General features: G+C 32.4%; 2 protein-coding genes across 12 annotated transcripts in view; one reads left to right on the top strand and one right to left on the bottom strand.

Moving 5' to 3' along the window:
- Positions 1 to 27,276, bottom strand: LOC126746919 (suppressor of cytokine signaling 2-like). 7 transcript variants are annotated; one of them, XR_007664032.1, is made up of 6 exons: positions 26,685 to 27,276; positions 7,088 to 7,354; positions 6,825 to 7,019; positions 6,266 to 6,485; positions 4,927 to 5,998; positions 1 to 4,126 (listed from the first exon to the last, which is right to left on the bottom strand). XR_007664032.1 is itself a non-coding variant. In XM_050455342.1 (5 exons), exons 2-5 carry the CDS (start codon positions 7,316 to 7,318, stop codon positions 5,772 to 5,774), a joined length of 873 nt encoding a protein of 290 aa, XP_050311299.1. In that variant the 5' UTR covers positions 7,319 to 7,354; positions 26,685 to 27,276; the 3' UTR covers positions 1 to 5,771. The 7 variants fall into 7 exon arrangements, 2 of the variants coding, with proteins under 2 accessions (XP_050311299.1, XP_050311300.1); XR_007664029.1 differs by having other exon boundaries at positions 1 to 4,526; XR_007664033.1 differs by having other exon boundaries at positions 1 to 3,725; positions 4,527 to 5,998.
- Positions 1 to 27,635, top strand: part of LOC126746918 (intraflagellar transport protein 56) — a 219,655-nt gene that overhangs the window by 21,244 nt on the left and 170,776 nt on the right. The gene's annotated exons all lie outside the window — the stretch shown is intronic.

Raw genomic sequence — 27,635 nt, forward strand, 5'->3', positions numbered from 1 at the left:
TTTAAAATAAATAATTTAATATATTCTAGTGAAATAAATACGTTAGAGACTACGTCACGGTTTGCACACGCACAGTTTGCACAACATCCACGCCTCGAATATAAATAACATTTTCGCTCGCTCTAAAATGATTTTTACAGTTTATTGTTCTTTTTACATAAAATAATTGAACAGTTTAGGTGGGATATTCTGGTTTGGTACCAGAACAGCCACGTACTCTTATTATACGAACGTTCTAGACAATTAATCATTTACTGAGAAATATATTATTGATCCGATAAGGTGATTGCGTTTATAAGGGGAACAGATATGACGAATCGTTTTGGGAATAATCGACGAGCAATTTGAAAAAAGCAAAAAATGGACCTTAATGGTTTTTGGATTCTGGTGGATTAACTCGAGAAGTTGTTGAGGTGTAAAAATCGTTTTCCTACTAAATTATTCAGTAAGAAGTACCCTTTTAATTTTTCATGAAAATATTCCCCAGAAAAATGAAATAAAAAATTAATGCACCAACCAAAACTCCCTTAACTCCCAAAATTTTTAACTTAGAGAAACGTTTTTACCCTCAAATCCATCCTCAGGAAGTCCACTATATTGGTGTAAAAGAATTATGAAAATATTCCAAGTAGTTCCTGAGTTACGACCAAAAATGTCCGCTAATGACTAAAAATTTTAATGTGAAAATACGAGTTTCGAAAGCGTCAAATTGAATGGGTCTTGGACCCTGGTGGATAAAATTGGCTCTAACTCAGGAAGTTCTTGAGGTACAAAAATCGTTTTCCTATTAAATTTTTTGGTAAGAAGTGCATTTTCTTTGCCTAAAACCCCTTTAAAAATATTTTAATTTTTCATAAAAATATACACGAGGAAAGTGAAAATTTGTTGAAAAAATTGATGAATCAACCAAAACTCCCCTAAGTTCTAAAATTTTTAACCCAGAAAAACGTTTTTACCCTCAAATCCATCCTCAGGAAACCCACTATATTGGTGTAAAAGAATTATGAAAATATTCCAAGCAGTTCTTGAATTATGCCCAAAAATGTCCGCTAATGACTAAAAATCTTGATGTGACAATACGAGTTTCAAATACACCAAATTGAATGGGTCTTGGACCCTGGTGGACAAAATTGGCTCTAACTCAGGAAGTTTTTGAGGTACAAAAATCGTTTTCCTATTAAATTATTCAGTAAAAACTGCATTTTCTTTTCCTAAAACCCCTTTAAAAATATTTTAATTTTTCATAAAAATATACCCGAGGAAAGTGAAAATTTGTTGAAAAAATTAATGAATCAACCAAAACCCCCCTAAGTCCTAAACTTTTTAACCCAGAAAAACGTTTTTACCCTCAAATCCATCCTCAGGAAACCCACTATGTTGATGTAAAAGAATTATGAAAATATTCCAAGTAGTTCCTGAGTTATGCCCAAAAACGTCCGCTAATGACTAAAAATTTTAATGTGACAATACAAGTTTCGAAAACGTAAAATTGAATAGGTTTTGGACCCTGGTGGACAAAATTGGCTCTCACTCAGAAAGTTTTTGAGGTACAAAAATTGTTTTCCTATTATATTTTTCAGTAAGAAGTGCATTTTCTTTCCCTAAAACCCTTTTAAAAATATTTTGATTATTCATGAAAATATTCCCAAGAAAAGTGAAAATTTGTTAGAAAAATTAGTGCCCCAACTAAAACCTCCCTAACTCCCGAAATTTGTAACCCAGAAAAACGTTTTTACCCTCAAATCCATCCTCAGGAAGCCCACTATATTGATGTAAAAGAATTATGAAAATATTCCAAGCAGTTCCTGAGTTATGCCCAAAAATGTCCACTAATGACTAAAAATTTTAATGTGACTACGAGTTTCGGAAACGTCAAATTGAATGGGTCTTGGACCCTGGTGGAGAAAATTGGCTCTAACTCAGGAAGTTCTTGAGGTACAAAAATCGTTTTCCTATTAAATTTTTCAGCAAAAAGTGCATTTTCTTTTCCTAAAACCCTTTTAAAAATATTTTGATTATTCATGAAAATATACCCGAAGAAAGTGAAAATTTGTTAAAAAAATTGATGAATCAACCAAAACCCCCCTAAGTCCTAAAATTTTTAACCCAGAAAAACGTTTTTACCCTCAAATCCATCCTCAGGAAGCCCACTATGTTGATGTAAAAGAATTATGAAAATATTCCAAGTAGTTCCTGAGTTATGTTCAAAAATGTCCGCTAAAGACTAAAAATTTTAATGTGACAATACGAGTTTCGCAAACGTCAAATTGAATGGGTCTTGGACCCTGGTGGACAAAATTGGCTCTAACTCAGGAAGTTTTTGAGGTACAAAAATCGTTTTCCTATTAAATTATTCAGTAAAAACTGCATTTCCTTTTTCTAAAACCCTGTTAAAAATATTTTAATTTTTCATGAAAATATTCCCAAGAAAAGTGACAATTTGTTAGAAAAATTAGTGCCCCAACTAAACCCTCCCTAACTCCCGAAATTTTTAACACAAAACAACGTTTTTACCCTCAAATCAATCCTCAGGAACCCTTTAACGACGTCATTTCATTTGACAAGTGGCAGCCGTCATGTACTAGAAATTTCGTATAATAATCCCCTCTCCGAATACAATACAATACAATAAAAAAAAAAATGAAATAAATAACCATGAGGCGACCTACAAAGTACAGAACACATTTGAATAACTCTCTTATTGCTAAAAATTTCTTACTTAAGAGTACATCGGAGCCAATGTGGCTTACTTTAGTAGCGTTTGGCCCGGGATGATACATAATATAACGAGATTCGATTATGGGCCCCTTAAGGCCAAACTAGACACACACACACACAGAAATACATACAAAAGTTGTTATTCTAACTAAAAAAAATTAAACTAAAAAACGCCCCCTGGGGGGTGATTTTATCACTCTCCCTTCGGGGGCGGTACATAAGGCTGCTGGTTTCGCCCACCAGAAGACACACGCAATGGCAGAGAGCTAAACTTGGTTAAGTACCCGCCTTTCTGGTGGACGTATATTAACTAAAATACGCGTTTTTTTCTTTTTGTTTGTTTTAACAATACTTTTGCGGTGGTTTTTTTTATTAATATCCCCTCGGTATGTATAGGTACCGATGTACAACAGTCTTTGGCAATTTTTTACCTAAAGGTTATACCCAGAAAACTGGATTTTCTTCAATAGCACATGACATATTCTTGAACATGAATGTTCTGGATATTTCGGGAACGTTTAGGGAATGACCCGTTTAGGTTTGTTGTTTATTGGTGGTTTAATTGGCAAAAAAGGGGCTAATTCAGGAAGTTTTTGAGGTACAAGAAACGCTCTTTTTTTCCTTAAACCCTTTTAAGGATACTTGAATTATATGTTTCACATCTAGGTGCTTGATTGTATTAATATTATATTTTATAATAATATTTTTTTGTAAATAGATAGTGTAATTCTATATTTTGTTAGGCATTAAATAAATAAATATTAATATATGGAAATATTGGCAAGGAAAGTGAAAATTTATTTAATAAAAAGTACCCCAACAAAAAGTGTCCTAGCTACCCCAATAATTACCCCAGAATCACGTTTTTACCCTCAGATCCATCCTCAGAAATCTCCTTATAATAAACTGAAAGAATTATGAAAATATTTCAATTACTTTCGGAGTTATGGCCAAAAATGTCCGACAAAGAACAAAAATCTTGATGTTAAAAAATGAGTTTCGAAAACCTCAAATCCGATGGGTCTTGGACCCTGATGGACAAAATTGGCTCTAACTCAGGAAGTTTTTGAGGTACCAAAAACGTTCTTATATGAAATTATTGGGGAAGAAGTGCCCTTCCGTTCCATAGAACCCTTTTAATAATGTTTCAAATATTCCATGAATATATTCGCAAGAAATGTGAAAATTTAGTTAAAAAAAAATTGAAAAAAGATGCCCGAACCAAAAGTACCCTAACTCCCTAAATATTTACTCCAGAATCATGTTTTTGCTCTGAAATCGATCCTTAGAAATCCTCCTATAATAACATGAAGGAATTATAACAATATTTCAACTACTTTCCGAGTTATGGCCAAAAATGTCCGACAAAGAACAAAAATCTTGATGTTAAAAAATGAGTTTCGAAAACCTCAAATCCGATGGGTCTTGGACTCTGGTGAACAAAACTGGCTGTAACTCAGGAAGTTTTTGAGGTACAAAAAACGTTCTTATACGAAATTATTGGGGAAGAAGTGCCCTTTCGTTCCATGAAACCCTTTTAATAATATTTCAATTATTTTATGAATACATTCCCAAGAAAAGTGAAAATTTAGTTTAAAAAAACGTGAAAAAAATGCCCCAACCAAAAGTGCTGTAAGTTCCTCAATAATAACCCCAAAATCACGTTTTTACCCTCAAATCGATCATCAGGAATCCCCCTATAATAATCTGAAAGAATTATGAAAATATTTCAATTACTTTCCGATTTATGGCCAAAAATGTCCGGCAAAGAACAAAAAACTTGATGTTAAAAAATGAGTTTCGAAAACCTCAAATCCGATGAGTCTTGGACCCTGATGGACAAAATTGGCTTTAACTCAGGACGTTTTTGAGGTACAAAAAACGTTCTCATATGAAATTATTGGGGAAGAAGTGCCCTTTCGTTCCATAAAACCCTTTTAATAATATTTCAATTATTTCATGAATATATTCGCAAGAAAAGTGAAAAATTAGTAAAAAAAAATTGAAAAAAGATGCCCCAACCAAAAGTACCCTAACTTCCTAAATAGTAACACCAGAATTACGTTTTTACCCTCAGATCGATCATCAGGAATCCCCCTAAAGTAATCTGAAGGAATTATGACAATATTTCAAATACTTTCCGAGTTATGGCCAAAAATATCCGACAAAGAACTAAAATCTTGATGTTAAAAAATGAGTTTCGAAAACCTCAAATCCGATAGGTCTTGGACCCTGATGGACAAAACTGGCTGTAACTCAGGAAGTTTTTGAGGTACAAAAAACGTTCTCATATGAAATTATTGGGGAAGAAGTGCCCTTTCGTTCCATAAAATTTTTTTAATAATATTCCAATTATTTCATGAATATATTCGCAACAAAAGTGAAAATTTTGTTAAAAACAGTTGAAAAAAGATGCCCCAACCAAAAGTACCCTAACTCCCTCAATATTTACTCCAGAATCATGTTTTTGCTCTGAAATCGATCCTTAGAAATCCTCCTATAATAACATGAAGGAATTATAACAATATTTCAACTACTTTCCGAGTTATGGCCAAAAATGTCCGACAAAAAACAAAAATCTTGATGTTAAAAAATGTGTTTCGAAAACCTCAAATCCGATGGGTCTTGGACCCTGGTGAACAAAACTGGCTGTAACTCAGAAGGTTTGTGAGGTACAAAAGACGTTCTCATATAAAATTATTGGGGAAGAAGAGCCCTTTCGTTCCATAAAATCCTTTTAATAATATTTCAATTATTTCATGAATATATTCCCAAGGAAAGTGAAAATCTGGAAAAAAAAATTGAAAAAAGATGCCCCAACCAAAAGCGCTTTAACTCCCTAAATAATAACCGTAGAACCGCGTTTTTAGCCTCAAATTCATCCTAAAGAACCCCTTTACATTAACTCAGAAAAAAATCTTTAGAAAAAAAACCACCAATTATTTTTTGTCGTTTCTTCGTGAACCAACACATTCCTAATAAGGTTCGTTCCCTCAACGTTAGCAGAACCTCAACGGTACTTTATTAGATAACGTTCCGTGCTATCGCGGAATTCATATCGAATGCGGGTATTCCTCTAAATAAGACTCTAAAGAACAAGGCAATTCCAGTTGCCTATACTGAGGGGTTGAAGGGGACGCGGGTCGCGTCCGGATCGACCTGTGGATCGCCAGACGGGCCAGATGCTTTAAACTCGCCGTTTCCTGGATCAGCGGCCGCTGGATTACGATCGGCGAGTACCATTTGCCCTGGTTGTCCACCCACACCTGCGTGTTTTTATCTGGAAGAGAAAAATCACGTTAGTACGCGCAGGCAAACTTGCTAATCAGTTGGATTGTTTTAATTGCTCGTTGGAAGAGAAATAAATAAATAAATAAAACCTTATATTCGATTACCGGGTCTGATGATGGCAAGAACACTTGCCGAAATGCATTACTCCTGAACCTGTGGAGAAAAGACTTCTCCTACTAACTTTTCAATATCATATCGACTCCACTTCAGAATGGACCTTTTCCTTAATTTCTAACTATGTTAAGGCGGTACTTACCTCTCTGTTGGTACCGTTTAAAGGCCTGCACGTAGTGCTGAATAAGGTCTATTACGCTGGTGAAGGCGGGCATGACGTGTTGCAAATGCGCCTGCGCATCCAACTTAAAGTAGCCGTTAGTGTAGTGCAGCCTTACGGACGTCGGGCCCCTCTCCGTCTGAACACTTAGGGAGTAAAGGTACTTGGGGTCGCTCGAGTTGCGCACTAAGAACGTGCCAACCTGAAACCAAGAATTTTCGGATTAAAACAAGTTAAGACCTAAATCTTCGTGCAGTTGTACAATTTTCTTTCAGTCTAAAGTGCGTTATGCTAGTATTTGAAGCCAAGGTAAATTGTCAGTCTGTGCTGCGACAGATAATTGTCTGCTTAGGCAATGCATTCCTGTGGTCATACCGTCAAAGGGTTGAAATGTAATTAAAAATATCGTCCCAACATTGTCATATGCATAAAGTTTGTGATCCGTCAAGGTGATTTCAGCATCGACTGCTAACTCTGGAAATTGCGGCATATTTTCCCTAATAACGAGGTTGATACTTTTATTGATTACCCTTGGACTCACCTTGGCGCTCTTAAGCATCTCATGTGACTCCTCGAAGGTAATTCCTTCGTAGAACCAACCGGACTGGCGTAGAGCCCGATCGTTCTCTCGCAACTGTTGAAGTACCGCGTCCTGATTGGCCGCGTGCGGGGTGGGCAGCAGTTGCAACGGTAGTTCCTCCGGGTACCCGAAGGAGAGCGGGACGCTCGGGGACACCTAGAACAACAACCGCACTAATCACAACATTGTCGTGGGTTTTTTTTTTTTCTAATTTAAAAACTTACCAGACCGACTTGGGGCGAAAGGCAAGCGTTCGGTGGCGCTAAAGGCTGATTGGTCGCCAACGAGGAGGAAGCGGACGAGTTGACGACGGCCGGGGGTGCGGGTTCTTCGGGAAAGTCGGGGCGTCGTACGAGGCCTCCGCCACTCAGCACCAGGGAGCGCCGACTGTCTGCGCAGCAGGTGAACTCGTGCTTGCACTTGGGACATACTGTGCTTTGGCTACAACTGCGCATGTCTCGCGAAGTCCATGCCCAGTGCGATAGGTCAGTCTGGAATTTATTAAAAAAAAAATGTTTCGGTTAAAATGGATCTAGTAAATTGAGGCTGTTTTATAATCTATAGAAAAGGGTAGAGAGTAATAAATCCTTATTCAGTACCGCCCATGGATGACCACAAAACTGTCAGTAATTTTATTACTCTCTACCTTTTTGAAATACAGTATATATAGTACATTTAAAACAAACGTTAGCTCGTGGGGCGCATTCACCATATTATCAAGATTTAGTTCTCTAGCACTTAATCACGACACACACACACACACACTCGGGATCTTAATAGATATTCATAGACCAACAACATTTCCACCGAAAACGTATACTGATAAGGTTTTTATGAAATACTTGACTAGTTTAGGAGAGGTGGCGTTAAAATTGCACAGTAAATTCCCGAAATATCACGGGTTGTTTGTTTCTCAGATTTGATAACGCTCGCTCGAGATTGATTTATGTGCTTGTTATTTTTTTTGTTGTTGTTTTGCCACGATAGGTTTTTCGGAAAACTCGTTTGTTTTTAAGTCTTTTATTACCAAGGCCTGTAGGTCTTAAAGTTGTACAGTTTCCTGTACATTCATCGTAGCACTTTTCAACCCTCACTATAAACTCCTTGGGGAACCCTCAATGCAGTCGTGGCAATTGAGATTGGTCGCTTAGGCAACTGACAGTACAGCATCATATTAGGATTGTCAACTGTCAAACTTGTCATACCTCAATGAAACAATTTTTAGTGCCAGTAATTTAAAAAATTACCTGTTTAAAAAAAACAGTTTTAGTTGATATTATAGAGTTCTACAGTTTTCTTAGACTTTAGTATTTTTATTTGTCAACTGTCAAAACCGTCAGATTGATTACATCATTAAGATTCTATAACCTACTAGATTGTACAAATTTCTTTAATTTTTGTACATTTCAATTCTCTTTCAACAACTTAGCCTTTTCCTATTAGAATTTTCATGTCAACTGTCAAACTTGACAAAGTTAATAACTTCGATTGCAGAATTTCAGGTTGATTGTACAATTTTATTTTATTTTAGTACATATCAACTCTGTTATCTACATAACCTTCAATATAGTTTAAAAATTGTACCATATAAAGTTTAATTATTTCTTTATTTAATCCCTTTGTAATGACCTTCGTCAATGACGAGAACTTAAATAATTTAATTTCTCGTCATTGACAAAGGTCGGTTAAATAATTTGCAAAGTCGTTTTGTACAATGTCTTAGTACATTTTTAACCCTCTTCATTATCTAGGGTTCCCTTAATATGTACAGCTTAGAAATTGTACTATATACTTTTACTTTAATTACAGGCTAATTATTATCATGTCCACTGAAATCGAAAATTGAATCAACTGTACAATTATGTGTACATTGCTATAGTACATCTCAACCCTCTTTGGCAACACGGTCAGATTGGTTGCTTAGGCAACTGACTATACAGCACTATAATCTGTCAATGTCAACTATCAAACTTGTCATAAATATTAGGTTTACTCCAGTGACAAACTTTTTATTTTTTTTTAATTATAATTTTATTGCCCCTAATTAAAAAAAAAATATTGGTTGTACATTGACAACATCGTCAGATTAGACAATCGGCCATAAAGCATCTTTTGTTATTAGAACCTGTGAATGTCAACTATTAGGTTGTACAAGTTTTAGTACATTTCAACCCTGATTAAGCTGAGACAAGAGATATACTCAAATGAATGAAATTTGTACAAGGAAATGATTTTTTTTTCCAGAGACGTAGTATTTTAATTCATTGTTAATGACAATTTTTATTTACTACTTTTGCAATATTTTGATGCTCAATGGTGAAAATTTCATCATTTGTACAATTTTAACCCTTTTTGTTAAATGTCAACTTTTTAGCCTAACTAACCCTCAATACAGCTTACAAAATGTATGTACCATACAGAAATTGTTATAATTTTACTTCAGTAATCGGTTTTTTATTTACACAATATTACATTATTATTATTGACATATCCAGTGAAAAAAGAATTGTACAATTTTATTTACATTACCATAATACATTTCAACCCTCTCTGTTGCCTAGGCAACCATCAATATAGAATTACAAGCACATCATATGGAAAATATTTTACAATCAATTGTACAATTATGCGTACATTGCTATAGTAAATTTCACCTTTCACTGTAAACTACCGTTAAATTATTTAGGCAACCGTCAAATGTAGCCATGGCAATTGTTTGTACAATTTTTCTTTTACATTGCCATAGTACAGTTCTGTTATTTAGGCAACCATCAATATAGCTTAGAAATTATATATAGGCCCATGGAAATTATTGTAACTTTACTTGAATTACAAGCACATCATATGGAAAAAATTGTATAATCAATTGTACAATTATGCGTACCTTGCTATAGTAAATTTCAACCCTCACTGTAAACTACCGTTAGATTATTTAGGCAACCCTCAAATGAACCGTGGCAATTATTTGTACAATTTTTTTTGTACATTGCTAGAGTACAATTCTGTTATTTAGGCAACCATCAATATAGCTTAGAAATTATATATAGGACCATGGAAATTATTGTAACTTTACTTGAATTACAAGCAGATCATATGGAAAAAATTGTATAATCAATTGTACAATTATGCGTACATTGCTATAGTAAATTTCAACCCTCACTGTAAACTATCGTTAGATTATTTAGGCAACCCTCAAATGAACCGTGGCAATTATTTGTACAATTTTTTTTGTACATTGCCATAGTACAATTCTGTTATTTAGGCGATCCTTAGTATAGCTTAGAAATTATATATAGGCCCATGGAAATTATTGTAACTTTACTGGAATTACAAGCACATCATATGGAAAAAATTGTATAATCAATTGTACAATTATGCGTACATTGCTATAGTAAATTTCAACCCTCACTGTAAACTACCGTTAGATTATTTAGGCAACCCTCAAATGAACCGTGGCAATTATTTGTACAATTTTTTTTGTACATTGCCATAGTACAATTCTGTTATTTAGGCGATCCTTAGTATAGCTTAGAAATTATATATAGGACCATGGAAATTATTGTAACTTTTCTTGAATTACAAGCACATCATATAGAAAAAATTGTACAATTATACGTACATTGCTATAGTAAATTTCACCTTTCACTGTAAACTACCCTTAAATTATTTAGGCAACCCTCAAATGTAGCCATGGCAATTGTTTGTACAACTTTTTTATACATTGCCATAGTACAATTCTGTTATTTAGGCGACCCTTAATATAGCTTAGAAATTATATATAGGCCCATGGAAATTATTGTAACTTTTCTTGAATTACAAGCACATCATATGGAAAAAATTGTATAATCAATTGTACAATTATGCATACATTGCTATAGTAAATTTCACCCTTCACTGTAAACTACCGTTAAATTAATTAGGCAACCCTCAAGTGCCATGGCAATTATTTGTACAATTTTTTTTTGTACATTGTTATTTAGGCGATCCTAAATATAGCATAGAAATGATATATAGGCCCAAGGAAATTATTGTAATTTTTTTTGAATTACAAGCACATCATATGGAAAAATTGTATAATCAATTGTACAATTATGCGTACATTGCTATAGCCAATTTAAGCCCTTACTATAAACTACCGTTAAATTATTTAGGCAACCCTTAAATGAACCGTGGCAATTATTTGTACATTGCCATAGTACAATTCCGTTATTTGGCTGATCCTTAATATAACTTAGACGCTCTTGGAAACTCTTCTAATTTCACTTTAATTGCACGCTAATTAATATCCCATCCAATGGGAAAATAAACAATAATCAATTGTACAATTATGTGTACATTACCATAGATCATTTTAACCCTCCTTGTCAACATGGTCGGTTGCTTAGGCAACCGACCATACAGGATCTTATTAGGATCTGTCAATGTCAACTGTCACAAATAATAAGAATATTAAATTTACTCTAGTGGCACACTTTAAAAAAAAATTAATATGATTGTACAATGTTCTTTTGTTTAGTACATTTCAAGCCGAATTGTCAACACTGTCAGATTGGTTGCTTAGACAACCGAGCATACAACACCTTTTGGGTTTTTCGGAATCTGTCTACGTCAACTGTCATTTACTTCGGTGGCAAAAATTAAATTTAAACGCAGCATTAATTCCTTTTTTGTTAAGTGTGTAGCGGGTTGCCTAGGCAACGTGATCAAGAATGACAGCTGTCAAGGTTCTGTCGGTTTCGCGAAATCACGTTTGAGACTTTTTTCTCCGTTGCTCTGAATAAATAAAAGCGTGCCATTCTTGTTTCACAACATTAATTGCGTCCTTGTTTAATGACTCTCAATAACTTTTTTTATTCATTACTCCTCAATAACCTTATACCATTCTTATTATTTGCTCCTTTGAATAAATAAAAATATCCTCCTATGCAATTCTTGTTGCGCAACATTACTGGCTTTTTTGTCTAATGACTGTACTATTAAGTATGTTTTTATACCCTTCTTATTATTTGCTCCTTTGAATAAATAAAAATATCCTCCTATGCAATTCTTGTTGCGCAACATTACTTGCTTTTTTGTCTAATGACCGTAGTATTAAGTATGTCCTTCTTATTATTTGCTCCTTTGAATAAATAAAAATATTCTCCTATGCAATTATTGTTGCGCAACATTACTTGCTTTTTTGTCTAATGACCGTAGTATTAAGTATGTAGTAGGTTTACGTTGTCTAGGCTCAAAATCACAGCTTTCAAGGCTCTCTCAGCTTTTATACTTTTTTTTTATTAAAAATACCTTATGCCTTGAACAAATAAAAACATTCTCCCGAGCAACTTTTGTCGCGCAATATTTGTTGCTTCTGTGTTTGATGTCCTTCATATTAAATGTGTAGTGGGTTGCCTAGGGATCGTCACGCAAAATGACTGTTAGGCAACCGGACTTAATTTCAGTAATAGTACGTTCTATAAAAATTCCTTAACGGTGCTTAAAATAACTTGTTGTTTGTGGCGTGGCGCCTCATTCATGCTATTTTAAGCCGGGAAAAATCAATGGAAGGTTTCCTTAATGGTCCATGACCATGGAAAATCGAGTTTATATAAAAGCGTGTGAATCCAGAAAATTTTTCAGACAACAGGGTTCAAACTGTGAGGGTTAGAATGCACTAAGAAATGTACTTATCTCTTAAAAACGATTGTACAAATGGTGTGGGCATTGTACAAATTTAGCCTCGAGTATGTTGCTGCCGGATCCAATTTCGTGCGGTAATGATGATGATGATAATACGAGAATAATTATTAATAAGAAACGTGAAATTTATATTTTAAAACAATATGCGAGCGCCTAAGGTCAAACCGCTCGGCGAGTCCTCGGAATTTTTATTTATAAGAATTATCTCAGGTACTTTAATATCGCGTGACTATATTTTATATCGCTTTTGGACATCCGGATTGAATAAATTATTATTATTATTATTATCAGTAAAAAGGTTTAAAAAATACAATCGGCTAGTGACGTCATTGTTTCAAGTAAGCAGCACAGATGGCGCTAAGGTTGATTATATCAATGAATGGAAATCTAATAATAGGTTATCTCTAACTATTTTCAGAAATATTACTATTATCAGTTAAACAAATAAATTAAGCGGCGCTTATCATATTTAAGTGGCAATAGTTCCTCGAAATTCTTTTATTGCGTTATCGACGTAATAAATAGCCTCGTTTTGCGATTGTATTTTTTTTTGTTATTAAGTACATTTCTCTAGTACATTTCAACCCTTTGACGTCATGTGCACGTATTGTGGGTTAACAGTTTTAATGTATTATGGAATTGTACTAAAATGGATACAACAAAGTAAAGTTTTTTTAAAGGCAACCATTTTTTAATTCATTTCAAAAAAAAAAAATTAAATTGCGCCACACGAGTGAATTGACAGTGTTGACAAATCGGGTTGAAATGTACTAAAATGAAAATATTTGTACAACAAAAAAAAACTGTATGGTGGTTGCCTAAGCAGTCAACTGTCAACAGCGTCAGATTGATGATGATAATAGAGACATCCACAATAGAGACAAACAATTAAATGTTGTACAAAAATGCAAAAAAATTGTACAACTTAATTAAAACTAACTGTTTTTTTTTTTTAAAGGGAATTCTTCAAATTACTGTCAACTTACAATTGATTGTACAATTTTTTTTTTTCATAAAATGTGATGATATTTAGCTTGTACAATGTACAAAAAAATTGTACAATCACAAATTCACACGAGTAAATTGACAGTGTTGACAATTCGGGTTGAAATGTACTAAAATGAAAATATTTGTACAACAAAAAAAAACTGTATGGTGGTTGCCTAAGCAGTCAACTGTCAACAGCGTCAGATTGATGATGATAATAGAGACATCCACAATAGAGACAAACAATTAAATGTTGTACAAAAATGCAAAAAAATTGTACAACTTAATTAAAACTAACTGTTTTTTTTTTTAAAGGGAATTCTTCAAATTACTGTCAACTTACAATTGATTGTACAATTTTTTTTTTTCATAAAATGTGATGATATTTAGCTTGTACAATGTACAAAAAAATTGTACAATCACAAATTCACACGAGTAAATTGACAGTGTTGACAATTCGGGTTGAAATGTACTAAAATGAAAATATTTGTACAACAAAAAAAAACTGTATGGTGGTTGCCTAAGCAGTCAACTGTCAACAGCGTCAGATTGATGATGATAATAGAGACATCCACAATAGAGACAAACAATTAAATGTTGTACAAAAATGCAAAAAAATTGTACAACTTAATTAAAACTAACTGTTTTTTTTTTAAGGGAATTCTTCAAATTACTGTCAACTTACAATTGATTGTACAATTTTTTTTTTTTCATAAAATGTGATGATATTTAGCTTGTACAATGTACAAAAAAAATTGTACAATCACAAATTCACACGAGTGAATTGACAGTGTTGACAATTCGGGTTGAAATGTACTAAAACGAAAATATTTGTACAACAAAAAATACTGTATGGTGGTTGCCTAAGCAGTCAACTGTCAACAGTGTCAGATTGATGATGAGAATAAGACAATGATGATAATAGAGACAATCAATTAAATGTTGTACAAAAATGCAAAAAAATTGTACATATTTATTAAAATTAACTGTACAATTTTTTTTCCATAAAATGTGAAGATATTTAGCTTGAAATTAAAGTAAAATATCAACAATTATCAAAATCAAGTACAATTTTTAAGCCATATATTGAAGGTTGCCTAGACATCAGAAACGGTTAAAATGTACTGTGGCAATGTACAAAAAAAAATTGTACAATCCCCTAAAAATGTTCACCATTCAATTCTCACAATTGAAAGCAGTAAATACAATTTTCTATTAACAATAATTTGATTGTAAATATAAGAAATTAGTACAAAATATCTTCCATTTTAGGACATTTCAACCCTGTTTTTTGAGGGTTGAAATGTACAATTCCATGTCCTAAACTTGACGAATAAGTAATAAGTAATCAATCTAACGGTGTGGATAGTTGAAAATAAAATGTACTAAAAGTTAGAAAAATTGTACAACTTGATGAATTTTTTTTTTTAATATTTTAAATTATTTGCACTAAATTAACCATTAAGATAAAATTGAAACTGTATAATGGAAGCAAATTAAATATTTATGACAAGCTTGACAGTTGACGTTGACAGATCATAATAAGATGATGCAGAATCAGTTGCCTAAGTAATCAATCTGTTGATGGTAACAAAGAGGGATGAAATGTACTATGGCAAAGTACACATTGTTGTACAATTTTCCATTAAGAGGTGATAATACAACAGTGTCCATGGGTGTATAGTACAATTTTGAAGATACATTTAGGGTTGCCTAGACAATAGAAAAACAATGTATAAGAAAATTGTACAAATCATTTAAATTCTCTCCATCAAGAGTAATATTATGGAGAGAGTAAATAAAAAACTTTAATTCTTTTAATTTATAAAAAATTACATACATTTTTCCATAAGAGAGTTGCCTATGACAGCGAGGGTTTAAATGTACATTCTATGGCAATGTACAAATAATTGTACAATTACAAATTGTTCACTGAATGTGATAATAATTATGATTTAGAAATCAGTAAATAAAAAGCAAGCAATTCTATGAGCGTTTAGTACAATTTCTAAGCAGGGTTGCCTAGACTAAAGGGTTGGCAGTTAACAGGGAGGGTTGAAATTCACTATGACAATGTACAAAAAATTAAAGATTTTCACCATTGAAGGTCAAAATATTACAAAAGGAGTAAATAAAAATTGCTATTCATAATGAATAAGAAAAACGTAATTTTTATCTACTGGTACAATTTTTTTCTATTTTAGTACATTTAAACACTTTGACGTCATGTAGTCGGACGTGCTGTGCTGTTGGTTGCTAAGCAAAGTCCACACTATGAAGGGACATGTCAGTTTAATGACGGTTGAAATGTACTAAAATAGCAACAATTTGTACAAACAAGCAAAAACTAGGTTATTTAAAAATAACAAAAATTTATCATTATTAAGATAACTCAAAAAAAAAATTGTTGGCTGCCCAGGCACTTAATCTGATAGTAGTGACAGTTGACAGGGTTAAAATGTACTAAATAAAAAAAAGCTTATAAAATGACAATGTCACGGGATTAATTTTATTATTCTTATTATTTATGGCAAAATTGACATTGACAGATTATGACAATCCTAATGAGGTGCTGTATGGTCGGTTGCCTAAGCAACCAATTTGACAGTGTTGGCAGAGAAGTTTGAAATGTACAAAGCACTTAATTGTACAATTGTTTTATATAAAATGTGATAATAATTAACCTGTAATTAAAGTAAGGTTACAACATTCAATTCTTTAAAATTTTCGCCATTGAGAGTCAAAATATTACGAAAGAATACCATTTTAGTACATTTTTATAGTATATCCATTTTTTTGACATAGTGTGGGTTGCCTAATGATTTGTCAGCTTAATGAGGGTTGAGATGTACTGGAATGGACTATATTTTGTACAATGAAATGAACAGTTTTTTTTTAATTCATTTTTATTAATTTGACAAAAAAAAATGTAAATTGAGGTCTCTGAGAAAATTGTTATTTTTTATGACAAGTTTGACAGTTGACATTGACAAGTCATAAAATCTTAATAAGTAAAGATGCTGTATGCTCGGTGTGGACAATTGACACTTATATGGGAGAAATTTGTACAACTTTATGAAAATGTACTCTGGCGGAGTTGTACAACTGTTTGAGGGTAATATCATTACAAATCTTTAGTTTTATTAAATTTTATATGGTACAATTTCAATGCCTAGATAACAGAGAGTTAACAGAATCGGTCTAATTGTACTATGGCAATGTACAATTATTGATTAAAATTGTCAGCCTTGGGCGTCAAAAACTTACTGGCGCTTTCAGTATAAATTCTTAAATTGTACTGAATTTTATTCATTTGTTTGTGCCATATATCATTTATGTCAGTTTCTATTAAATTTATACTAATTTAAGTATAATTATTGTGATAATAGAGAGAACCTTGGTGGCAACCCACTACACATGAAGGTCGTGAAACAAAAGTTGCGCAATAAGAATCGCACAGGAGCAAAGAAAAAGATATAGATAAAGGTGGCTTCGCAAAAAATCACCTTAGAACTTTGACAGCTGTCATCTCGCGTGACGATTCGCTACACATTTAATACAAAGTTCATTAAACAAAGAGGCAACTAATGTTGCAACAACAAAAATCGCTCATGTTCTTTTCAAAGAAACAGAGCAAAAGGTGGTTCCGCGAAACTGACAGATGCACCCCATGAAAGGAGCCGGGCCGGGCCCTTCTCGGAACCGATTTGACACCTGCGGCGACTAATTTATGGTTCTGTGGGTCTACGGGGGTTTTTTCTTCTGGGAAATTTTGGGGGTGCGACAAGGATGTACGTAGATGATAGCGTGACGGCTGACGTGGTGAAAAAAATTTCAATTTTCTATGGTTCGTTAGGGAACAACGTTGACCGGTTTGGAGAAGAGATACAGGGGGGTTAAAGTACCTCAATGGATAAATTAACAGTTTAAAAATATTCAGAAGGTTTAATTAAGAAATAAAATATTTAAAAAAAATATGCTTATTTCTAGATTGTCATGTTATTCTCCATTTCAGTCCCACAAATTATTGACGATCGCTATTCTATGACGGCGTTCCTTGTCTAAACAAAGTCAATTGAGGACATGAATAAGGACTGAGATAGGGTAGAAATTCAAGAAGGGTTTTTTTGACCGATTTCTCAGTTTTATTCTCTATCTCAATCACACCAAATATGATGCACGATTCGTATGAAATAGTGTTCTTTGTCTAAAGAGAACATTACTAAGTAAGAAAAATACCTTTTCAGGGCAATAAAGAACGTAAGTGAGGAGTGAAATGCGGTAGAAACCCAAAAGTCCAAAAATTCCTTTTTCCTTTTTTGGTGTTATTCACCATCTCTGTCCCACAAATGATGGACGATTGCTATATAATGTACAGTGTAAATTATGGTTAGTAATCTACTTGATGTGTACATTTATTGACGTGTGTAAAAAATTTTTGCAAATTTTATTAACATAAATACATCAGTAATTAGTATATGAAATATGGTATTCCTCCTTTGAAAAGACCAACACTACATAAGAAAATGAAATTTTCAATGCGATTGAAATATGAGTGAGAATAATAGTAGCATCCAAAAAAAAATATCAAAAAGTCTTTTTTCCTATTTTCGGCGCTATTCTCTATAATTGATCGCTATTATATGGATTTCCTTATTCCTTTTCTCACAATATCAGATTTTTAATAAAGGATTTTTTGTAATACAATTTAATAATGTCCAAGCAACACATCATATATTATTATCGTTGAATATATATTTATTCGACTATTTTTTAGTAAATTGTTGATAAATTTATCAACCGTATATGGTCAAGATATGTGTATTAAACTGAAGAATATACGTGTATCATATACGATTATGTTTACAAAGGGGAGAAAATTTCGGAATTTAAAAAAATTGACACGGGATTTACATATCTAGTTTTTAAACTTGATTATTACAGCTCAAATATTTTATGCAATTCTTCTGAAAAATCACTTTTTTTTGTCCATATTATTCAATGCAATAACGCTGTCGTTATACTAAATAATAAATTTATATAAAAAGTGTTATTGAATATATATTTACTGCAAAAACATTGTTTTTTTATCAACACAACCCTTACCCCCCCACCCACCCCACACTACTTACCAGTAAGAAATTCTTTTCAAAAATCATTGTTTTCCTAAATAATATGCATGAATAACAGCTGTTTTTGTCATTAGTATCTAATCTAACTCAGTTTTTTTATTTAAATTTGATATAATTTTATATATGTATATAATAAATAATTAATTCAAAAACAGTGCTATTACATGGTATTTTATAGACGAAAAAGGGTGATTTTTCAAAAGAATTTCTTACTGGGAAAATAAATGGGGTGGGTGGGGGGGGTAAGGGTTTTGTTGATGAAAAACAATGATTTTGCAGAAAATATATATTCAATAATTAATTTAATAACACTGTTTATTTAAATTTGATATAATTTTATATATAAATATTTAGTATGAAAACTGCGTTAGTAGATTGGATAATATGGACGAGAAACAGTGATTTTTTAAAAGAATTTAATAAAATATTTGAGGTGTACTAATCGAGTTTTAAAACTATAATATGATATGTAATATTATATAGATATGTAAATCCCGTGTCAATTTTTTTAAATGCCAATATTTTTTCCCTTTTGTAAACAAAATAGTATATGATATACGTATATTTTGAAAAACAGGGATTTTGCAGAAGAATTTCTTACTGGGTAAAGATGTGGGGCGGGTGGGGGGTGTAAGGATAGTGATAATGAAAAACGTTCTTATTTTATAAAATTATTGCGTTAAAAGAAATAATTTAATTCGTTAAATAATTTACTCTCTCAGGTTACAGAATATTAATTATAATTTATATTATTGTTTATTTTTAATCACTTATACACAGCATGGAAAGCTTTGTATAGTTTTTATCAAATTAATTTTTTTGAATTTCCTTAGTAAAATATAATGGTTTTTCGCTAAGGTAATTATTTTCTGCAAAAACAACATTTTTTATTAATCCTACCCTTGCCCCCCCACCCACACCGCACTACTTACCAGTAAGAAATTCTTTTCAAAAATCATTGTTTTCCAAGATAATACACATGAAGAACAGTTGATTTTGTCATTAATGTCTAATCTAACTCAGTTTTTTTTATTTAAATTTGATATAATTATATATATGTATATTAATAAATAATTAATATAAAACCAGTACTATCAAATGGGATTTAATAGACGAAAAACGGTGATTTTTCAAAAGAATTTCTTATTGGATAAAGATGTGGGGCGGGTGGGGGGTGTAAGGGTAGTGTTAATGAAAAACGTTCTTATTATACAGTGCTTTCATTTCAAAACGATCCACCCTTAATAACTTTCTTACAAGCAATTTAGAAGTTAAAATGTGTGGTAACAAACAGTACATTTAGTTCAAGCAAATTATTTGTTTTTTTAAGTAAAGAATGTGTACCGTTATTTGCGAGAAAAAATCTTGTGTCTTCAAATTTTTTGCAAAAATCTTTGCAGTCTTATAACTTTGTATGTGTATTTATTTCACTTATATTTTTTGCGAAACCTACCTAATAGGTACAAAAAAACACTGCAATACCTTACATTTTTAAGGCGTTTAAAAAGCAGGCGATTTATGATTGTTAAAACTGTCAGTTTGACGCGTGCAATTTTTCAATTTTAGTTAAAACAGTGAGTTTATAAAATGGTGTATACGCTAGCCGAAAGAATAGAAATAATTTTCATTTATGGAGCTCAAGATCGGTGTGCTCGCAGAACCGCGAGAGCATTTAATGAAAGATATCAAGATAAAAACGTCAGCCATAATTTAAAGAGACGGGATCGATTTGCAATAAGAAAAAATATGAAAATAGAGTTGTCGATGAAGCATGCCAAGTTGAAGTACTAGGACAATTTGCTATGGATCCAACTTTGTCTATACCAAAGGCCGCAAAACTAACAAATATTTCCACTGGTTCCGTACATAAAGTTTAAAAAAAAAAGTTCTTTCCTTATAAAATTCATATTCTTCATGAACTCGGAGAAGATGATTTTGATAGGAGAATTCAATTTTGTGAAGTGATGTGCCAGCAAATTGACGACGATCCCCATTTATTGAAGAACATTTGCTTCAGTGACGAATCGACCTTTTTTTTAAATGGCCTGGTGAACAGACATAACTGTAGATACTGGGATAATGAAAATCCGCATGTTTTTCGGGAAGGCCATACCCAATATCCCCAAAAAATTTATGTTTGGGCAGGAATTTATGGGAATGAAATAATCGGGCCATTTTTTTGGAAGAAAATTTGACTGGCGAAATCTATTTAATCCTTTTAGAAAATGCAATATACCCTTCCATCATCCAATCTATGGAAAATCAAGTAGATCAACATGGTGCTATATTATTGAATGAAAATAATATAAATTTTCAGCAGGATGGAGCTCCCGCGCACTACACTTTGGTAGTTCGAGAGTGGCTTGATGAAAATTTTCGAGAAAAGTGGATTGGCAGACGTGGTGCAATCGAATGGCCTGCGCGGTCTCCGGACCTAACCCCACTAGACTTTTTTCTTTGGGGCTACTTAAAAAGCAAAGTTTATAAAACCCCACCTGAGAGTATTGAGAATTTAAAAAATAGAATAATTCAAGAATGCGGAGAAATTAGCGGGCAGACCCTCGCCAATGTTCCTAAGGAGTTTGAAAATAGGCTTTTTTATTGTCTTGCTAATAACGGCGCGCATTTTGAACATTTTATAAAATAAATTTGTTAAACTAATTAAATTTGTTTTTCTACCCTACCGATTTACACTTTAATTGCTTCTTGGTCAATCAATTTTATTTTTTTTTACAACCATTGATAGCATAATGAATGCCCTTTAAAATAATGTATCACACCATGGGGTAGCCATTTGACATACCAAAGTTTGGCGTAAATAAAATATTCATTATTTCTAGACATTTTCGCTAACCATTTGCTTACACATTTACCGATTTCATTTTTTTTGGTACCGTTGAATAGAGAATTTTACGCTACTTATTATGATGTATCACACGATGGGGGTTCCCATTTGACATATTAAAGTGAGGTTAGCTGGAGGTGAGGAGGTGATTGATAGAACTTCAGTAAAGGCATAATTAAACGTCCCCCTGTATATCTAATTTGACGTATTTTTTTTTTTTTTTTAAGAGAAGTTATTAAGGGTGGATCATTTTGAAATGAAAGCACTGTATAATATGTATGTTGTTTGGAAATAAAAGACAAAATTTTTGTTTTTTACAGGGACTCCTGGACTAAGAATTCTATTAACTTGACTTTTTGTGAATGGATTTTAGTAATTTCCTCAAGAAGGACTTTAGACTAGTCTAGTTTTTTTTTATTTTTAATATACCTACATGGTGTCAAATTATTTTTATAGGCTTATTACATTAAAAGTTATAGTATGAAACAAATATAATCAATACCATAAAACAACAACTTCTCTGGTCCATGTTTATCAATTTGAAAAACAGGGATTTAGCAGAAGAATTTCTTACTGGATAAAGATGTGGGGTGGGTGGGGGGTGTAAGGGTAGTGTTAATGAAAAACGTTTTTATTATATAAAATAATTGCGTTAAAAGAAATAATTTAATTCGTTAAATAATTTACTCTCTCAGGTTATAGAAAATAAACTATAATTTATATTATTCTTTATTTTTAATCACTTATACACAGCATGGAAATCTTTGTATAGTTTTTATCAAATCAATTTTTTTGATTTTCCTTAGTAAATTATAAAGTGTTTCTTCTAAGGCAATTATTTTCTGCAAAAAAACTCATTTTTTATTAAGCCTACCCTTACCCCCCCACCCACCCCACATAACTTACCAGTAAGAAATTCTTTTCAGAAATCATTGTTTTCCAAGATAATACACATGAATAACAGTTGTTTTTGTCATTAATGTCTAATCTGACTCAGTTTTTTTATTTAAATTTGATATAATTATATATATGTATACTATCAAATAATTAATACAAAAACAGTGCTATCAAATGGGATTTTATAGACGAAAAACGGTGACTTTTCAAAAGAATTTCTTACTGGATAAAGATGTTGGGCGGGTGGGGGGTGTAAGGATAGTGATAATGAAAAACGTTTTTATTATATAAAATAATTGCGTTAAAAGAAACAATTTAATTTGCTAAATAATTTACTCTCTCAGGTTATAGAAAATACGACTATAATTTATATTATTCTTTATTTTTAACCATAGCATGGAAAGCTTTGTATAGTTCATATCAAATCAATTTTTTTGAATTTTCTTAGTATACTGCAAAATTTTTCCTCTAAGGCAATTATTTTGTGCTAAAAACTCGTTTTTCATTAACCCTACCCTTAGCCCCCCACCCACCCCACATTCTTATCCAGTAAGAAATTCTTCTGCAAAATCCCTGTTTTTCAAAATGATACACATGAATAACAGCTGGTTTCATCATTAATATCCAATCAAGGTAACATAGTTTGCTTATTTAAATTTGATATAATCATATAATAATTAATACAAAAACAGTGCTATTAGTAAAATCTCATCACTTTGTACTACAGTACTAAAAACGTATACATATATTGTATTTTATGAAAGTTTAAAGGCTGTGATAAACTGAGAAGACACATTTTGTTTTTGTCAAAAGAATTCTTGTTTTTATAGACGCCAAATTTATTATCTAATATTTAAGAAGTTCGTATTAAATATCTAAAAACCCCATCATAAAGCACGAAAACGGTGGCAATGCAGGAGCACAAATTAGTTTAAATTCGGCTTAAAAATAAGGTCTCATAAGATTAAAATTGATTTTTCAAAATAACAATAGTAATTTTTTTATTCTCTTAATTAAACCTAAAAACTTCATGAAGCTGAGCAAATTTCGACTATAATTCTTGGGCGCACTTTTGGCGCCCAACAGTGTGGACCAATCGCCCTAGAAAACTCTTACGAAAAAACAATGTTGATGAAAGTTCGTATTAAAAATATAAAAACCCCATCATAAAGCACGAAAAATGCAATAGTACAAATAAAAACGTAAAAAATAAAAATTGATTTTTCAAAATTTCGAATATCTTCAGAACCATTGGCAATTTTTACATTTTTTAAACGGTATATTGTTCAGCGCAAACATTCTTAACTTTGCCCCAATTTAATGATCTTCATATATCTTATAGATTCCGAGTTCCCCATGTTGAGGGTCGAATTTAAAACATTTTATTTTTGTAATTTAATTATTTTTTATCAATGTGAAAGATGTGCTTTATTTTACTTAAGAAAAACGACTTTTCAAGCAGATTGAGCACGCGACAAAAAAAAGTGATAGGAGATAGAAACATAACAATAGTAAACTCTTTTAATAAGCAAATTTCGATTATAATGATTAGGTGCATTTTTGGCGCCCAACAGTATGGACCAATCGCCCTAGAAAACCCACCCAAATCCTAACTAGACTAACTCACTTTCCACTCACCTTCCTTAATATATCCAGCTTGGTAGCAACGAAAGAGCGACTAAATAAACACTAATATCACAGGAGAACTCGGAAATAAGACTTTGTATCACAGTATAAACAAAAAACAGCGGGCAACAGGAACTTACACCACACAAACATTTCAGAATATCATTATAGGCTTATTTTTAAGGAGGTTATAAACCGATTAAAAAATTCAAAACGTTCGATCAAAATTACATTAAAAGTTATAGTATGAAACAAATATAATAAATACCATAAAACAAGAACTTCTCTGGTCCATGTGTGTCATTTTGAAAAACAGGGATTTTGCAGAAGAATTTTTTACTGGATAAAGATGTGGGGCGGGTGGGGGGTGTAAGGGTAGTGTTAAAGAAAAACGTTTTTATTATATAAAATATTTCACTTATATAAAATATTTACTATGAAAGGGGCTCTCATTATATGGCCACCAGGGCTTATAGAATGCTACCTGCTGATAATAGAAGCATTGAATCTAAAGTCCAATTTAAAAAAGTTGTTTACCACTGGTTACAGATTAAATGTTTTTTACTTTCAGATAATAATTATAACTTATGTTAGATATTTAGAATATTTATTTTAAATTTTGTTATTTTGTTTATATAATACTATTGCCTCTATGAATTCTAGATAAAAAAAATTAATGTACCCTATGGGAGCTAGATCCTCCTTTGTATGACGTTGCTTTGTTGTCTTGTATACGATTTTGTTGGTAAATAAAGGATATTATTATTATTATTATTATTATAAAAGAAATAATTTACTCTCTCAGCTTATAGAATATTAACTATAATTAATATTATTCTTTATTTTTAATCACTTATATACAGCATGGAAAGCTTTGTATCGTTTTTATCAAATAAATTTTTTTGAATTTCCTTAGTATATTACACAGTTTTCTCGCTAAGGTAATTATTTTCTGCAAAAAACAAAATTTGTTATTAATCCTACCATTGCCCCCCCACCCACCCCGCACTACTTACCAGTAAGAAATTCTTTTCAGAAATCATTGTTTTCCAAGATAATACACATGAATAACAGTTGTTTTTGTCATTAATGTCTAATCTGACTCAGTTTTTTTATTTAAATTTGATATAATTATATATGTATACTATCAAATAATTAATACAAAAACAGTGCTATCAAATGGGATTTTATAGAGGAAAAAACGGTGACTTTTCAAAAGAATTTCTTACTGGATAAAGATGTTGGGCGGGTGGGGGGTGTAAGGATAGTGATAATGAAAAACGTTCTTATTATATAAAATTATTGCGTTAAAAGAAATAATTTAATTTGCTAAATAATTTACTCTCTCAAGTTCTAGAAAATTAACTATAATTTATATTATTCTTTATTTTTAATCACAGCATGGAAAGCTTTGTATATAGTTCATATCAAATCAATTTTTTTGAATTTCCTTAGTATACTGCAAAATTTTTCCTCTAAGGCAATTATTTTGTGCTAAAAACTCGTTTTTCATTAACCCTACCCTTAGCCCCCCACCCACCCCACATTCTTATCCAGTAAAAAATTTTTCTGCAAAACCCCTGTTTTTCAAAATGATACATATGAATAACAGCTGGTTTCATCATTAATATCCAATCTAGGTAACATAGTTTGTTTATTTAAATTTGATATAATCATATAATAATTAATACAAAAACAGTGCTATTAGTAAAATCTCATCACTTTGTACTACAGTACTAAAAACGTATACATATTGTATTTTATGAAAGTTTAAAGGCTGTGATAAACTGAGAAGACACATTTTGTTTTTGTCAAAAAAATTCTTGTTTTTAACGTCTTTATAGACGCCAAATTTATTATCTAATATTTAAGAAGTTCGTATTAAATATCTAAAAACCCCATCATAAAGCACGAAAACGGTGGCAATGCAGGAGCACAAATTAGTTTAAATTCGGCTTAAAAATAAGGTCTCATAAGATTAAAATTGATTTTTCAAAATAACAATAGTAATTTTTTTATTCTCTTAATTAAACCTAAAAACTTCATGAAGCTGAGCAAATTTCGACTATAATTCTTGGGCGCACTTTTGGCGCCCAACAGTGTGGACCAATCGCCCTAGAAAATTCTTACGAAAAAACAATGTTGATGAAAGTTCGTATTAAAAATATAAAAACCCGATTATAAAGCACGAAAAATGCAACAGTACAAATAAAAACGTAAAAAATAAAAATTGATTTTTCAAAACTTCGAATATCTTCGGAACCATTGGCAATTTTTAAATTTTTTAAACGGTATATTGTTCAGCTCAAACATTCTTAACTTTGCCCCAATTTAATGATCTTCATATATCTTATAGATTCCGAGTTCCCCATGTTGAGGGTCGAATTTAAAACATTTTATTTTTGTAATTTAATTATTTTTTATCAATGTGAAAGATGTGCTTTATTTTACTTAAGAAAAACGACTTTTCAAGCAGATTGAGCACGCGACAAAAAAAAGTGATAGGGGATAGAAACATAACAATAGTAAAATCTTTTAATAAGCAAATTTCGATTATAATGATTAGGTGCATTTTTGGCGCCCAACAGTATGGACCGATCGCCCTAGAAAACCCACCCAAATCCTAACTAGACTAATTCACTTTCCACTCACCTTCCTTAATATATCCAGCTTGGTAGCAACGAAAGAGCGACTAAATAAACACTAATATCACAGGAGAACTCGGAAATAAGACTTTGTATCACAGTATAAAAGAAAAACCAGCGGTCAGCAGGAACTTTCACCACACACACACACACACCGAACACACTTCCGTTCACAAAATTACAGATTCTGTCGTAGGTCGAGCTCTTCCAACACGGATTTCTCCCGAAAATAAGGCAGTGTGAGATGTTCGGTCGCACGCACAATTACCAACAGCGTCACGAGCTTAAAAATCATTATTAAATTCAGTTTTTTGTTTGGCGAGTCGTGTTGTCCCGAAATGAATGAAATCGTGTGTGTGTCGGTCACATTACAAACGCAAACTGGGACGGAGCCGATTGTATCGAACTGAACTGAACTGAAAATACACACTCTACCGACTGACTCTACGTAGAAACGCAGGGGGAGGGGACACTACATAGAAAGGAACAACGAGAGGGTCTGATGAACCTTCACGGGTGCGCGTTCGCTTCGAAATGAACGGACGCGAGCGCATTTCTTCATACTTAAGGAACGGACGCGGCGAGTTCTCGGTATTAACGAAACGTTCGGCTGATGTGAGGTCCGATGGTGCAAGAGGAAAAGAGAGGGAGAGAAAGAGAGAGGGCAACGAGAACTGAGGACAGATGTTGTGTACTACTCCGGGAGATGAACGAGGGGGAGATTAACGCGTTTTCTCGTTATTTATGGGGTTCGTAGAATGGAAACAGTTTCGATATACAGGACGGTTCAGGTTTTGCATCTGTCACTTATTTAGTCAAGAAACTCATACAGATTTTCAATTACAATGTCGTTTTTGAAGGTGATAAGTCCCCACTGTTGGGGGCCAAAGATGTACCCTAGCAAACGTTGGTAAATTGTCTAGTAAGTAAAACTACAAGCCACAATAGAGGTACTACT

The sequence above is a fragment of the Anthonomus grandis genome, chromosome 18 (genome assembly GCF_022605725.1).
Source record: "Anthonomus grandis grandis chromosome 18, icAntGran1.3, whole genome shotgun sequence".
NCBI classification, from domain to species: Eukaryota; Metazoa; Arthropoda; class Insecta; order Coleoptera; family Curculionidae; genus Anthonomus; species Anthonomus grandis.